Source organism: Lycium ferocissimum, chromosome 11, assembly GCF_029784015.1.
Source record: "Lycium ferocissimum isolate CSIRO_LF1 chromosome 11, AGI_CSIRO_Lferr_CH_V1, whole genome shotgun sequence".
In the NCBI taxonomy this organism is placed as follows: Eukaryota; Viridiplantae; Streptophyta; class Magnoliopsida; order Solanales; family Solanaceae; genus Lycium; species Lycium ferocissimum.
The window spans coordinates 49187372-49200418 of record NC_081352.1 but is presented as its reverse complement, the minus strand read 5'-3'; the positions used below and the strand labels follow the sequence as shown (position 1 = coordinate 49200418).

General features: G+C 30.1%; 1 protein-coding gene across 1 annotated transcript; it reads left to right on the top strand.

Moving 5' to 3' along the window:
• Positions 1–6698: 6698 nt before the first annotated feature.
• LOC132036344 (nudix hydrolase 2-like) lies at positions 6699–12675 on the top strand. The gene is made up of 8 exons (XM_059426665.1): positions 6699–7175; positions 7604–7669; positions 7783–7923; positions 8442–8513; positions 11346–11396; positions 11501–11535; positions 12013–12121; positions 12250–12675. Exons 1-8 carry the CDS (start codon positions 7014–7016, stop codon positions 12421–12423), a joined length of 810 nt encoding a protein of 269 aa, XP_059282648.1. The 5' UTR covers positions 6699–7013; the 3' UTR covers positions 12424–12675.
• Positions 12676–13047: the final 372 nt, after the last annotated feature.

Here is a 13047-nt window from a genome sequence, read left to right as displayed (position 1 = left end):
ATATTAGCCTGAGATCTAATCTAGATATTTAATTGCTGCATTTGCTATTCCGCCATGTCATTTATTTGTTATGTTTACTAAAATAAATATACTTAAAATATTTATATTTTAAAACAAGATAGAATTTAATTACTTTTTCATTTTTATTCTTACTCTAATAAATGTGAAAAGAAATTAATATCAAATGACAAGTAAAATGAGCTAAACCGAGAATATTTACCAAAAATTAAAAAATAGTATTTCTTCGTTTAAATAGAAAATCAATTTCTACTTTGTTTTCGTTTTAAACACGTAAAATTAAAATAATAATTTGAATTAGAATTATCCAAATCAAAATTTCATAAAAAATCGAATTAAAATTGAAAGTATCAACTGATGCTTAAATATTGCTATTGTTTTATCTCAAAGAGAGGAAAATAATTTCTTTTTAAACAAGTCTTCTCTTTTAAAAAGTATTAATAAATTTTTGCCGACTTTGTATTCGTAGCAAACACCAATATAATAAAGTTTTAGACACGGAGCACAAACTACAATGTATATTAATCATGTTTCGAACATAGTGTATATATATATGTATATATATCCATAAAAACAGTACAAACTTATGTGTTTATTATATATATATATATATATATATATATATATATATAATATCACTATCCAAACACAACAACATACACATAGATACACTATAATCCAAAGTGTTGGGCCGGTGCGCAGCTCGGGCATATATATATATATATATATATATATATAAATATAATATTGTATAATATAATACATGCTTCGTCTTACTTTCTGGGTTTGCAATTTTCCACGTATTCGTGCATAGCTCTCGAAATATTTTGGGGCTTAAGATAGCTGTTTATATTGCTCAGCTAAAGTGTAACAATTGGCAATTATTCCTGGTGCTCTAAGTCTTTATTTCTTTAATTTTTTTGAAAAAAGATTAATTGAGAAAAAGCTTTGTAAGACGCCAAGGATTGTTTGGTAGGAGGGATATGATGGGCTGGATTATTAATCCAATGGGATTGGAATTAATCCTATGTTTGGTTGGTGGGATAACTTTTTTAATATTCCATCCAATCCCATGTAGATGGGATTAGTGGGATAAGGTGGGATTAGTAATCCCATCTTATCCCACCAATCCCATCTACATGGGATAACTTATCCTCCTACCAAACGACCCCTAAGGACTAGACATGTAAATCGGGCCCAGCTCGACTTTTCAGGACCAAAATATTTAAGGGAAATTGACAAGGAAAAAGGTACAAATATACCCATTAACTTTGCGATTTAGAGCAAATATATCCTTTGTTAAAAAAGTGATGTATATATACCCCTGCCGTTACAAAATGGTGCAAATATACCCTTTTTGCTGACGGAAAGTTTTGTAAAAATTTTAGCTTATTTTTTTAATTGTTTTTAAAAAAGGTCAGGTGGCTTTAAAAAAAAGTCTACCATGTGGCTGGTTCGGGTCTGATTTGTTTAAAAAAATGGGTAGACTTATTTTTTTAAGGTCACAGAGATGTTCTTTTTAGACGAACCAGGAACCAAACCCGACACACCAGAAAAAATTACCATGTGGCTTTAAAAAAATGTGTCTACTAAAAAGAATGGGTAGACTTTTTTTAAAACCACGTGATATTTTTTTAATTAAAAGATAAGCTAAATGATTTGACTTTTAAAAATAATTCGTCAGCGAAAAGGTTATATTTGCACCATTTGTATAACGACAGGGGTATATATACACCACTTTTTTAACGAGAGGTATATCTGCCTTAAATAGTAATTGGTATCGCTTAGCCAATAATTGACAGTGGCATTTATAGCATAAAAATATGGGATAATTTCAATAATGCAATCCAGCATAAAATATTACATTCATGTAGCCATATTTTTAATTTACATCCAAATGGCTTTTTTTTTTTGCAACGATGTTTATACACACGATATACAAAATTATACACTTACTGTAGATAATATATCAAGCACGTATAAAAGCGTATAATAATATATAAAAGAGTCATTTCGGGTAATATTAAAAATATGAGCCATTTCAAGTAACTCCAAATAGACAAAGTGCCATTTCCCCAAAAATATTTCGCAAGGTGTAACTTTTATAATGTTGCCTCTCTTTCTACACATTTTTCTTAAGCAACTAGTTCTCTCCTCAAACAACCCCTCAATAACTCATAAAATTCTCAAGGTGGTCATCTGTAGCCTGAAGAAATGGGTGGTTGGAATGCATTGGAAGCATCTAGACAAGATTATATACAAAATTTGAGGAAGATTAAAGGTATTTGGACTAATTTAGAGTTAAAATTCAAAGCTAAAATCAACTTTGAGAAATATTAGTGCGACAATGTATATATCACAGAGCTTTTCATGGGAAAGATTGGAGTGATGTGCCTTTTGGAGTCAAAATTCGTAGTTAAGATAGACACGAAAAATGACATTACGACAATGTCATGTGCATTACTGTATATCACAGACAAATTTATATATATATATATATATATATATATATATATATATATATATAGGTTTCGATAACCTACTTCATGAAGATAGTAAGTTAGCACCCTCTCCATTTTTAATTTTTTGAAAATGCCCTTATCAACACAAGATTAGCACATTAATTCGAGGGTCCTCTTTTTGTCTTTCAACCAAATTTTCAAACTTCTAACCCTCCTTTACATTTAGCCATTTCCCTCCCAAAATGAACTGCATGAAACCCAACTCTTCAAAGCCTCCATCTCCTCCTCAATCTTCTCCTTTAATCTTTTGTGCTGGAATTTCAATATAATGAAATTAAGACTTTGCACTCTTTTATCAACCCCTAATTCTTTTATTGAAATAAGAAGGCTTTCTGGGCAATATCCTGAAATCCATTTAAAATTTTCTCATTTATCGATCTTTTGAACCAAATTAAATTAAAATACATCAATTACTATTTATCTTTTTTATTCTTTTCTTTTTTGGGTGGAATATCTCCTATTGCCCAAATTTGCTTAGCTAAAAAGGAGAATAAATACAGTGGCTTTTCTGCTGTGCATACAACCACTGCCTTTAGTACTAAGTAGGAGTATAGTACTAGCTATCTATACTTCAACCTAAAGCAATTAGCGTTAACTTGTCTTGAAGGGCATCATGGATTGCCATGCATGCAAGTAATTCCCTTAAAATAGTTTTGGAATCTGCTTTTATTCATCTTTCTAATAACATACATATTTCAAGAGAATCAAGTGGAAACAACATGCTCCCCAGTCCCCAGGATCACTTACTTTTATTTGTTCAATAACATACATAAAATAGTTTTGGAATCTGCTTTTATTTAATTTTTTTTGTTCAATTAATAACACGCTCCCCAGTCCCCAGGATCACTTTTCTCAGAAATCGTTCAGAAAGTCCTGCGAAATTGATTCCATTATTTCAAGTCTCACCTAAGCTACTCAAGTAGATGCATGGAGAATAAAAATATTAAGGGAGTTGGTTGATACTAATTCATCATTCATGAAAATTGGGAGAAACCATTGATTGGTTGGTTAACTAAATTACCTTACAGTTACCAAATCGGATGTTTTTTTCTTGTATTTATGTAATTACACGTAAGCAGGGCAATTGTAGTAATATACTCCTACTTTTTGGTAATTATGTAACTCAGTTTTGAATAGGAGGTCCACGACGAGTTATTCAGTATTGTTTAGATGAAAAATGGTTTGTTGAAAAAAAAAAAAAAAGGCTGGTTGTCGATTTGGAAGTTGAGAAGTTAATTAGAGTGCAATAATCTCCATTTATTATGATAACCTAACTTTTCTACAAATCGCATTCAAATATACCCTGTGACGAGAAGTCTAAGCATATTTAAGTGGATTGTTACTTTTTTCCCTAGAAGTTGCAAATGACAAGTCTGTGACAATATTTGTTTAATTTAAATGACAACTAATTATTCCTCCATTCCACTTTTAACTTTATACCTCTCTTAAGGATTAATAAAAGAAATATATATTTTACCATAATATCTATATTAATTGGTGTATAATCTCAATAGACTTGAAAAATAATTTAAAAATGAGTAATTAATGTTAAGGGTAAAACTAGAAAAAAGAGTTTGTCTTTCTATTCATATGCTAAGTGGACAAGTAAAAGTATTTTTTTTTTTTAGTATAGTGTACAAATAAAAGTGAAGATCTATTTTTAGTATAGTGGACAAGTAAAAGTGAACGGAAGGAATAATAATAAATATTTCACTACAACTCTATGAATTCCTAGAGTATATGTGTAGCAATTAATGTTAAGAGTAAAACTAGCAAAAAGAGTTTGTCTTTTCTTGGTATGCTAAAGTGGACAAGTAAAAATGAACGGCTGGAGTATTTTAAGTACCGGAAGAATCTGACACGCACTACAAGAAAGTATAGAAATGACAACAAAAAATTTAATATTTGGCAACAACTTAGTTTTATTGTTGGCAAATGAACTTTTTTGTTGCCAAAGAATTTAATTTTGTTGCTATAATATTGATTATTGTTGCAAAAATTACTTTTGGCAACAACAAAAAAAATTGTTGTAATAACAGGCGTTGGAAAAAATTTATGCAATAAAAAAAAAATTGTTGCCAAATTTTTTTTTTTTTTCTTGTAGTGACAAATTGACTTTACTTGCCAGTTTTAGCTAGGCTGATGCAGAATCAGCTGAATATGCCTTGTACGTAATTGCAAACTGAACATTTCAGCTTTCAACTGGCCGGTGCCTTTAATTTCTCTGTATTTTCCTTTAACTAATGTAAAGTTTACATTTGTAAAAGAAAAATAATGAAAGAGTGAGAAATAATAACGGAACAAAAGATGAAAGAGCTACTGTAAATGCAACGCAATTAAGCTTAGAGTGTCTCACGCTCCAAAATTGAGTGAGGCTTAATTGACCTCCAATTCTAATCGATACCCGATTCAAATTGCCTGTTGAATGAATCCTATATTTAGTAGATAGTTTAACTGAATTGTTTGAATTATTGGAAGGGCCAATATAGTTAGCAGAACGGAAGCATTTGAGTCTATAATATTAAAACTATACTGAAAAACTGACTAACATCACTACACTACCCAGTTATACCCGACCTACAGAAGGTACATGTGACATAACATTAAACTATAATTAGCAAAAAGACGACCCCTACAATATATCGTGCTTCACACCAGTAAACGTCTCCAAGTAAATTTCTGCTCAGTTTCTATTCCTAATTTATATTTTTTATTTTTATTTTTTAGTGCCATATGATGTATTTTGTAAGTAAACTTTATGTCGTCAGTGTATGATGCTAGAGCTTGCCTTGTATAAATAGGGCATTCTCATTACAATGTTTTCATGCATTTTCAAAATTCTGTTGCTGAAGCAAAACCGTGATATATTTTGCTAAGTGGTAGGTAAGTTATCCTCGTTTTAATTAGCTGAACAAGAACTTTGTGGTTGCTTAACTTTAGTATTGCAAAGATTAAAGGTTGTTTTTCTTTATCTTTCTCTAGTACTATGCATATGCATATCCTCGTGACACTTGATCAGCCCATTAAAATTTTCACAATAAATCCTCTTTAAGAAAACAACAGCATATACGCTGAGGTCCCAAAACATATTACTCCCCTCCTTTCATTTTATACGTCACGATTTTTTGTTAGTCTGTTATACAAAGCATTAATGATATATTTTGGTGTTAGAAAAAAATTTAACTTTTAACATTTATCGGTTTACTCTTAATGGCATGATTTTAAGACACCAATATCTCATGGCCGATCTAAGACACAAGTTCTAAAAAAGATTCTTTCTTAAATTCTTTGTCAAGTCAAACTATGTTACATAAACATAAGTTTAAAAATTTGAAATGGAGGGATCATATGATTGATAGTACTAGTATTTATTGAATTACCTACCTGCATGTTGCATTCTTACTTTTACACTAGCACCTATGCGCATTCATACTTTAAATTAGATGTCAATTTCTATATATTTAGTTAGATTTATTACTTGGTTTACAAAGTAAAATATTACATAGTTAATGAGAAATTGTAACGTTTATTATATCCATTTATGGAAAAAGGATAAATAGTACTTTAATATCTATTAAATGTATGTTTCCATTTTAGTTTACCAATGTTCAATTGATTTTTAAAAACTTCAGCAAGAGTTTCCTAAATTTATAATTTAGAGTTATTATCGAAGGATACTATGACTTTTTCTTATCCTTTAGTTTTATCAAATTACTAATGATTTTCACCCTGTTATTTATGATATATTTAGAGGTATAGGAAGACTTTCCAAAAAATTATTATTGGATTGAACTCTATAATTTGTAACGGATATTTCTTTCTTGGCATGAAAAGTAAAAATTTGAAAAACATTTGTTGATCATCTCCTTTTTCATTAAGAATATCTTACTTAGTTACTTCTTCTTTTTCAATTCTTTGTATTTCAAATTATAATTACGTTGGAAGAGGAAGTAAAAGCATTCGCTTCAACTATAAACAATCAAAATAGAAGGTAAGTTGCAGAATCATTCAAATTCAGTAACTTATTTGGCTGAAATTTTATATATGCATTAAAAATTTCAGTAAGAATACAAATAATTATTTCGAACCCAATAAATTGGATAGGTTATGGTAAAAATTTGAACTAAAATTTATAGCATTCAAATCCTGAATCTACCTTTGGATATTATTAAGTTTGAACTAATAAGCGATCGCTTATTTTACAATATATTTGTTGTCCTTTGGAAGCATGCTTTCAAGCTAAATCTAACTTAAGACGTGCGGAGTAATACGTTGGAAATAGTGGAGAGGCAACAAACTAATTGCTCGTACAAATTTCAGATTTCTTTACCTTTTCTTAAAGCGAAAATATTATACTCTATAATTATGCATCCGTACAAAAGTATATAATTAATATGAGTACCATCAGCAGTACTTAAGTTGTTCAGATTCCTTTGTTCTTCCAACAGCTCAGACTTTTGAGAATAGAAGAATATGGGTTCTATTGGAGAGGCAATTGACATAAAAATGGAAATATTTGAGGCAAATGAAGATAATTACGGAGGAGTTACTGTGAACATGAAGAAGAAGGAGCCTATGGATTCACATACATTTCATACTATGCTAAGGGCTTCCATTTCTCATTGGAGGCTAAAGGTATACATAATACTAAAATATATACTTGTTATTTAGATCATTTGTATTTGAGTTTGTATACATAATACTAAAATATATACTTGTTATTTAGATCATTTGTATTTGAGTTTAAGTAATTTTATGCATTGCCAATGATGTAAAAATCGTTTATATAATCAAGTCATTTAAAAGGTAATTTTGCAGGTAACTCTACTTAATACTATAATATATATTGAGTGGTAACCTAATACAAATTAATGGTAAATAACTTGCTATAACAGGTTAAATTACATTGATATGCATTACACTGTCAGCGTATATAACTTATAAGTAGAAAAAAAGGAGATCGAAAATTCATAATTCATTAACAGCCGGTCATTGAAAACGGAAAACTCAGTCTCATCTTCTAATTTTATTTTTGTTCTTTTTCCAATCATTTTGATGCTCAGGGAAAGAAGGGTGTTTGGATTAAGTTGCCTATAGAACTAGCACATCTTGTTGATGCAGCAGTGAAGGTAAAATATTCATGGAAATACATATACACTCCACTTACACAGACTACTAAGTAACTAATATTAACATTAGATTTTAGGTTCATATAAATGAGTGGTTTACATGCTTAATGCAGGAGGGATTTTGGTATCATCATGCAGAAGCAACATACTTGATGCTTGTGTATTGGATTCCTCATGAAACACCTAACACTTTACCTGCTAATGCTTCTCATCGTGTTGGTATTGGTGCTTTTGTTCTCAACGACGATGGACAGGTCTATTAAAGTTTCTTTATTTTCTCTTTATTTTTTTGGTCACTATCTAACTTTCTCTTTTTATATTTTCGAGAGTCCTTGTGAGTTTTGTCCAGATGTTTTAATTACTCCCCCTATTTTAATTTATGTAATATAGTTTAAATCGTTCATATATATTAATAAGAGCTTGTCATTAATTAAGCAATTCTTTTTATTTACACAGTTAGATATTTTATGGAGCCTAATAATTAGGTCTTAATAATTAGGTCTTTCATTTAAAAGGAAAGTGTCAGTTTCACTACAACACCCGTACAATTAATTGTTCATTCTTTTCAAGTGTGATTTCTGTGATGAGTATATATGGTCGTGCCTTTTAAAAAAGAAATGAAGAGTTTTAGAATTACTGATCTTCAACATGCCAAAGTATCTGCATCGATAAACTTTCTGAATATATCACAAATAAATGTTATGCGATTATAACAGATTATTGTTAAGAGTAAAATAGAAAGTATAACTTGCTTCCAATTGGCATTTGGCAGGTGCTGGTCGTTAAAGAAAAATCTGGAAATAGCACTGGAACTTGGAAGCTGCCTACTGGCGTTGTTGATGAGGTCAGCAAATTTATATCTTTTCCTTTTCTGATCTTTTAATTAGTCTATTAATTTATTCATTTCCCTTAAAGATGTGTACTTGTACAGAATAACATCCCATCTCTTTATACAATGCTTTCGACGATATTTACACAAATTCGTAAATTAAAAATCTTAAAGAATAAGGAATCAGCACTTTGGATAAAAAGATAAGTAATTAACTTGGAGGATTGGAATATACTTTTCTTTAAAGAGACGAGTGCATTACATGTAAGTAAATTTATAGTAACAGCGTAAAAATTATTGCATAGATCAAGAAGGGGAGTCGCTTGCTTGTTTGGTGTGTTTGGAACCGGGTTGTTTACCCTTTCTTGAAGAAAGAGAACCTGGGCCCATGTTTTGGTGTATTTTGACATGATTCTCAATACGCTATCTAAACTAGAAAAGTCAGTAAGGAGAGATCGGACAAAGAAAGCTCTACTTCGGGTAGCTGGGTGCATCAACCTCTAGAACACTTTAGAAACAAGATATGACAGAAAACATCATAGCAACTTCCAGCCATGGTTCGTGATTGGATTGGCCAAGTCTTCCTCTCCTTCTCGTCTATCAATATATCATAGTTCTAATGGGGCGGTTGTCAAAGTTTAGGAGGAGGGGTGGGCATTTGGTATTCAGTTCAATTTTTTTTTGAGTTCCGTTTTAATAGGTAGTTGAAAGTATTAAATAAATAAATGTTTAGTTAGGTATTAAACTTTATACTTTTAGTATTATATATATATACCGTATTAAAATTAGAATCATCTAAATTATAAATTTAATACGGTTCCTTCAATTATTTCTGTTTTCGATGTGGAGACACGATATAATAAAAGATCATCAACTAAGAAGACATCAAGAAAAGCTAATTGACCCAATTAAAAGACATCTAGGAAATTAAATCAAAAAAGCCTAGAAGACAATCCAAATGTGAATTATCCGTTGATGAGGTACAAATATTTACATGCCCCTATTTTGCTATTTTGTTTTTTAGTCACTGTCTCGCAGTCATATGCAATTGGTCATAGCTCATAGGGACTTTGTTTTCATCCGTGACTTAAAGATATATCGTATAATTGTATGATACCGAAATCAAAAAAATTTATATCGTGGTTTCGTTATTATGGTATTTGGTATTCATTTTTAAAAAGTTTTTCGACGTATCCTATTCATAAAGAAAATACCGAAATACCGAATAAAAGTATATAATTTAGATATACAATTCATATATCTTAGTATTATAATACTAACAAATATATAAACTAGTATTATTAGAAAACTAATTGTTTAAACGTTGGAACTTTGACTACTCTATCTTGATTTAAATGTCCTTTTTGTGTAATTAATTTACGAGGGGGATTGCTTGTACTTTCTTTTGAATATTTTTACATGTGTAAGGTGTTTAACACATAATTATTGAGACGTTTCTTAAGTAGAAGTCATATATGAGTATATGTAAGTAAATTTTACAAACTATGGTACAGCGTAAAAATTACCGAAATCGAAATTTAAAATACCGAATCATACCGAATTAATTTGGCATGGTAATGGTATAGTATTTTTAAAAACCGAAAACCAAAATTACCGTACCGAAGTTTCAAATACCGTACTATGTTGACCCTTACATATATGAGTTACAACTAGGGGTAAACCTTTATTCAATAGATAATTCGGTATTCATGAAATACCAAATACCAAACGGTATTAATATCTCATTACCAAACTCGAACCCGAATATCGTAATTATGAAATTTTAATCCCGAATACCGTCTCAAATACCGAATTACCAAATGCCAAATTATCAAAATTTTCGATTCGGTTCGATAATTCGGGTTTCAGTATTTTATGCCCAACCCTATTAATGAGTATAAAGGCGTCATAGTCATATATTTATAGGTTTAAAAGTCATGATCTGCAGTGATTCAAGCCCAACATGAAATCCAACAATATGAGACTCAAGTGATCATGATACATCACGTAGAAATAGCACCTATTGACCACTTTTCAATTTTGTATCTGAAAATAATCACTGTCACTTGTGGGATATGAAATGTATAGACTATATGACAAAGGTGGATCTATTGATCGGTCATGTCATATAGGCGCGAGTTGGACATCCAGACTTTTTTATTTTCCGAAATTGATACTTTTTTTTTTTTTAAACTAAACCTCGTGATAATGGCTATTCTTCAGTTACAAATACTGAAAAGTGACTATTTGTGAATTTTACCCGTTCTTCAACTATATTTGTTTAGCCTACTCTATGAAAACCATAATTAAATTAATTTAACTAGTCCAAGAATAAAATAAACTCTAACATTATATTCACGAGGATTTCATCAGTAGCTTCATGCGTTCATATCTCTTACTAGCACTAATACTTTTCCGAGTCATTACTTAAACCTACAAGGGGAATTCTCAAAGTGGGAATCAGAATTTTTGGAAAAGGAAAGTCCAGTTGAAAAACTTTTGAAAAGAAACTTGTCAACACACTAAATTTCGGAGAATTTAAGCAATTTTTATATGTTCACTGAAATCCATATAAGAAAGAAGACTCTGCTTATCCTTATATATTTTTCTAATAAAAAGGCCAACATTGTTTAGGACCATTTCTTTTTCATACACAAAAGATACAAGGTCAGAAAAATGATACACGTATCAATAGACTAGTCACAGTTCAAACAATACATTAATTTTAAATTTGACGAAATCAATAACAATATGCTTGTGTCAATAATATATACACGAAATGATTTATATTGATTTAGTTATATATTATATGTATGTAAATTTTTTATCGAATTTTACCACTTGTAGGGCGAGGATATATGCACGGCAGCCGTTAGAGAAGTTCAAGAAGAGACTGGAGTAAGTGTACACTATTAAATTCTTGGATATGAAAAAAGAAAAAAAAAATCTATCTTAAAAATATTGTGCCAGAAAACTAATGTAGAACTTTCTTTTTCTTTTAGATTGAGACAGAATTTGTTGAACTCCTTGCCTTCAGGTATGAATGTTCCTCATCCTTTTGGACGTTAGTTATGCTATCATTATTTCTTATCGACTGTGTGGATTATTATATTAAATTAATAACATGCATTGAATAATATTATTTAAATTGTACTGAATATGCTATATTAGAATAGAAATAGTACTTGTATTGTTAATTTCATAGTTTACTATGTATAAGAATAATTTTGAATAAAGCGTATAAATAATTTAGTATAAATAATTTTTAATAAAGCGTATAAATAATTTAGACTTAAATTTACAATCAAACATTTTACTGAAATTTAGTACCAGTACTATTCTTATCCTACCTAATACACCTTAATAGTACAAAAATCTTTTACGTATGTAAATTATATCCAAACAGAAAAGACAAATTAAGGTCAAGAAAGCAATTCTAACAAAAATTTGTTAACGAGTTTCCTACAACACATGATTATATTAAATTTTCTAATTTTGTGCTTATTGCATGCAGACAAAGCCACAAATCATTCTTTGGAAAGTCGGATTTGTTCTTCATATGCATGCTAAAACCACTCAATCTCACTATCCACAAGCAAGATGCTGAGATTGAGGAAGCTAAGGTATATATGTTCAACATATTAATGTTTTTTTTACTTTTTTCCTATAATTGTAACTTTGGCTATGCAAGAAATTTACTTGGAATTGTAACGTTTTTGTAATTAAATTCCTTTTTTAAAAATCTTTGCAGTGGATGCCAATAGAAGAGTATGCAGCTCAAGTTAAATTGAACCAAAGTGAACTCTCCAAAACCATCGCAAAAATATGTGTAGCAAAGAAAGAGAAACAGTACACTGGCTTCTCTGCTCTTCCTACAACTACTGGACATTCATCTAAGAAGTGTTACATATACTCTAATTTATGATTAAATAATTGAAATTCTCTTTCATGGATATGTTTAAAATAAGATTGTTGTACGTTTGAATAATATTGTTGTCAGTGTATAAGCCATATTGATATGTGGAAATAAAATAGTTACTTGGATCTGTTTTAGCTAGTTGATATATGTTTTTTTCACTTTGTTTTCCTTGTTTTTGTGTGGAAAAATCAATGCAAATGAAGTCAATGTATCTGCAATCACTAGCAATTTGTTGCAATTTCTGCTTGTTATGTGGCATGATTTTGTGTTCGTGTCTCATTGAACACATGCTTTAAGCTTCTCCTTCTCAGTGCTACTTATAGAGTGTAGTTTACTACATTCTTGTTTTATTCTTTTAATTAAACTGTGGTATTTCATGTCTATCAGTTTAGATGGAGTAGTATAGTCAGGTAGCTCACTAATTCTGCGAATGTCTGAGCTTACTCACATTGCCATTCTCAAACTTGGATAAAGGAGAAGTTCTGCAATAGCTGGATAATTAGCGTAAAATTAATTGACTTTTTATGAATCTTAGCAATATAGCATACGTACTTGTGATCGACTTAAATTAACGGAGCAATAAGGACAATGATTTTGTATTGTTAACGGACCTCAGTTTATTTGGAGTTA

Excerpts from the sequence above, each read along its gene's own strand:
- LOC132036344 (XM_059426665.1), top strand. The coding sequence starts at position 7,014 with ATGGGTTCTATTGGAGAGGCAATTGACATAAAAATGGAAATATTTGAG. Across the intron at positions 8,514-11,345 it reads CTACTGGCGTTGTTGATGAG|GGCGAGGATATATGCACGGC; the intron begins GTCAGCAAATTT and ends TACCACTTGTAG. Across the intron at positions 11,397-11,500 it reads AAGTTCAAGAAGAGACTGGA|ATTGAGACAGAATTTGTTGA; the intron begins GTAAGTGTACAC and ends TTTTTCTTTTAG.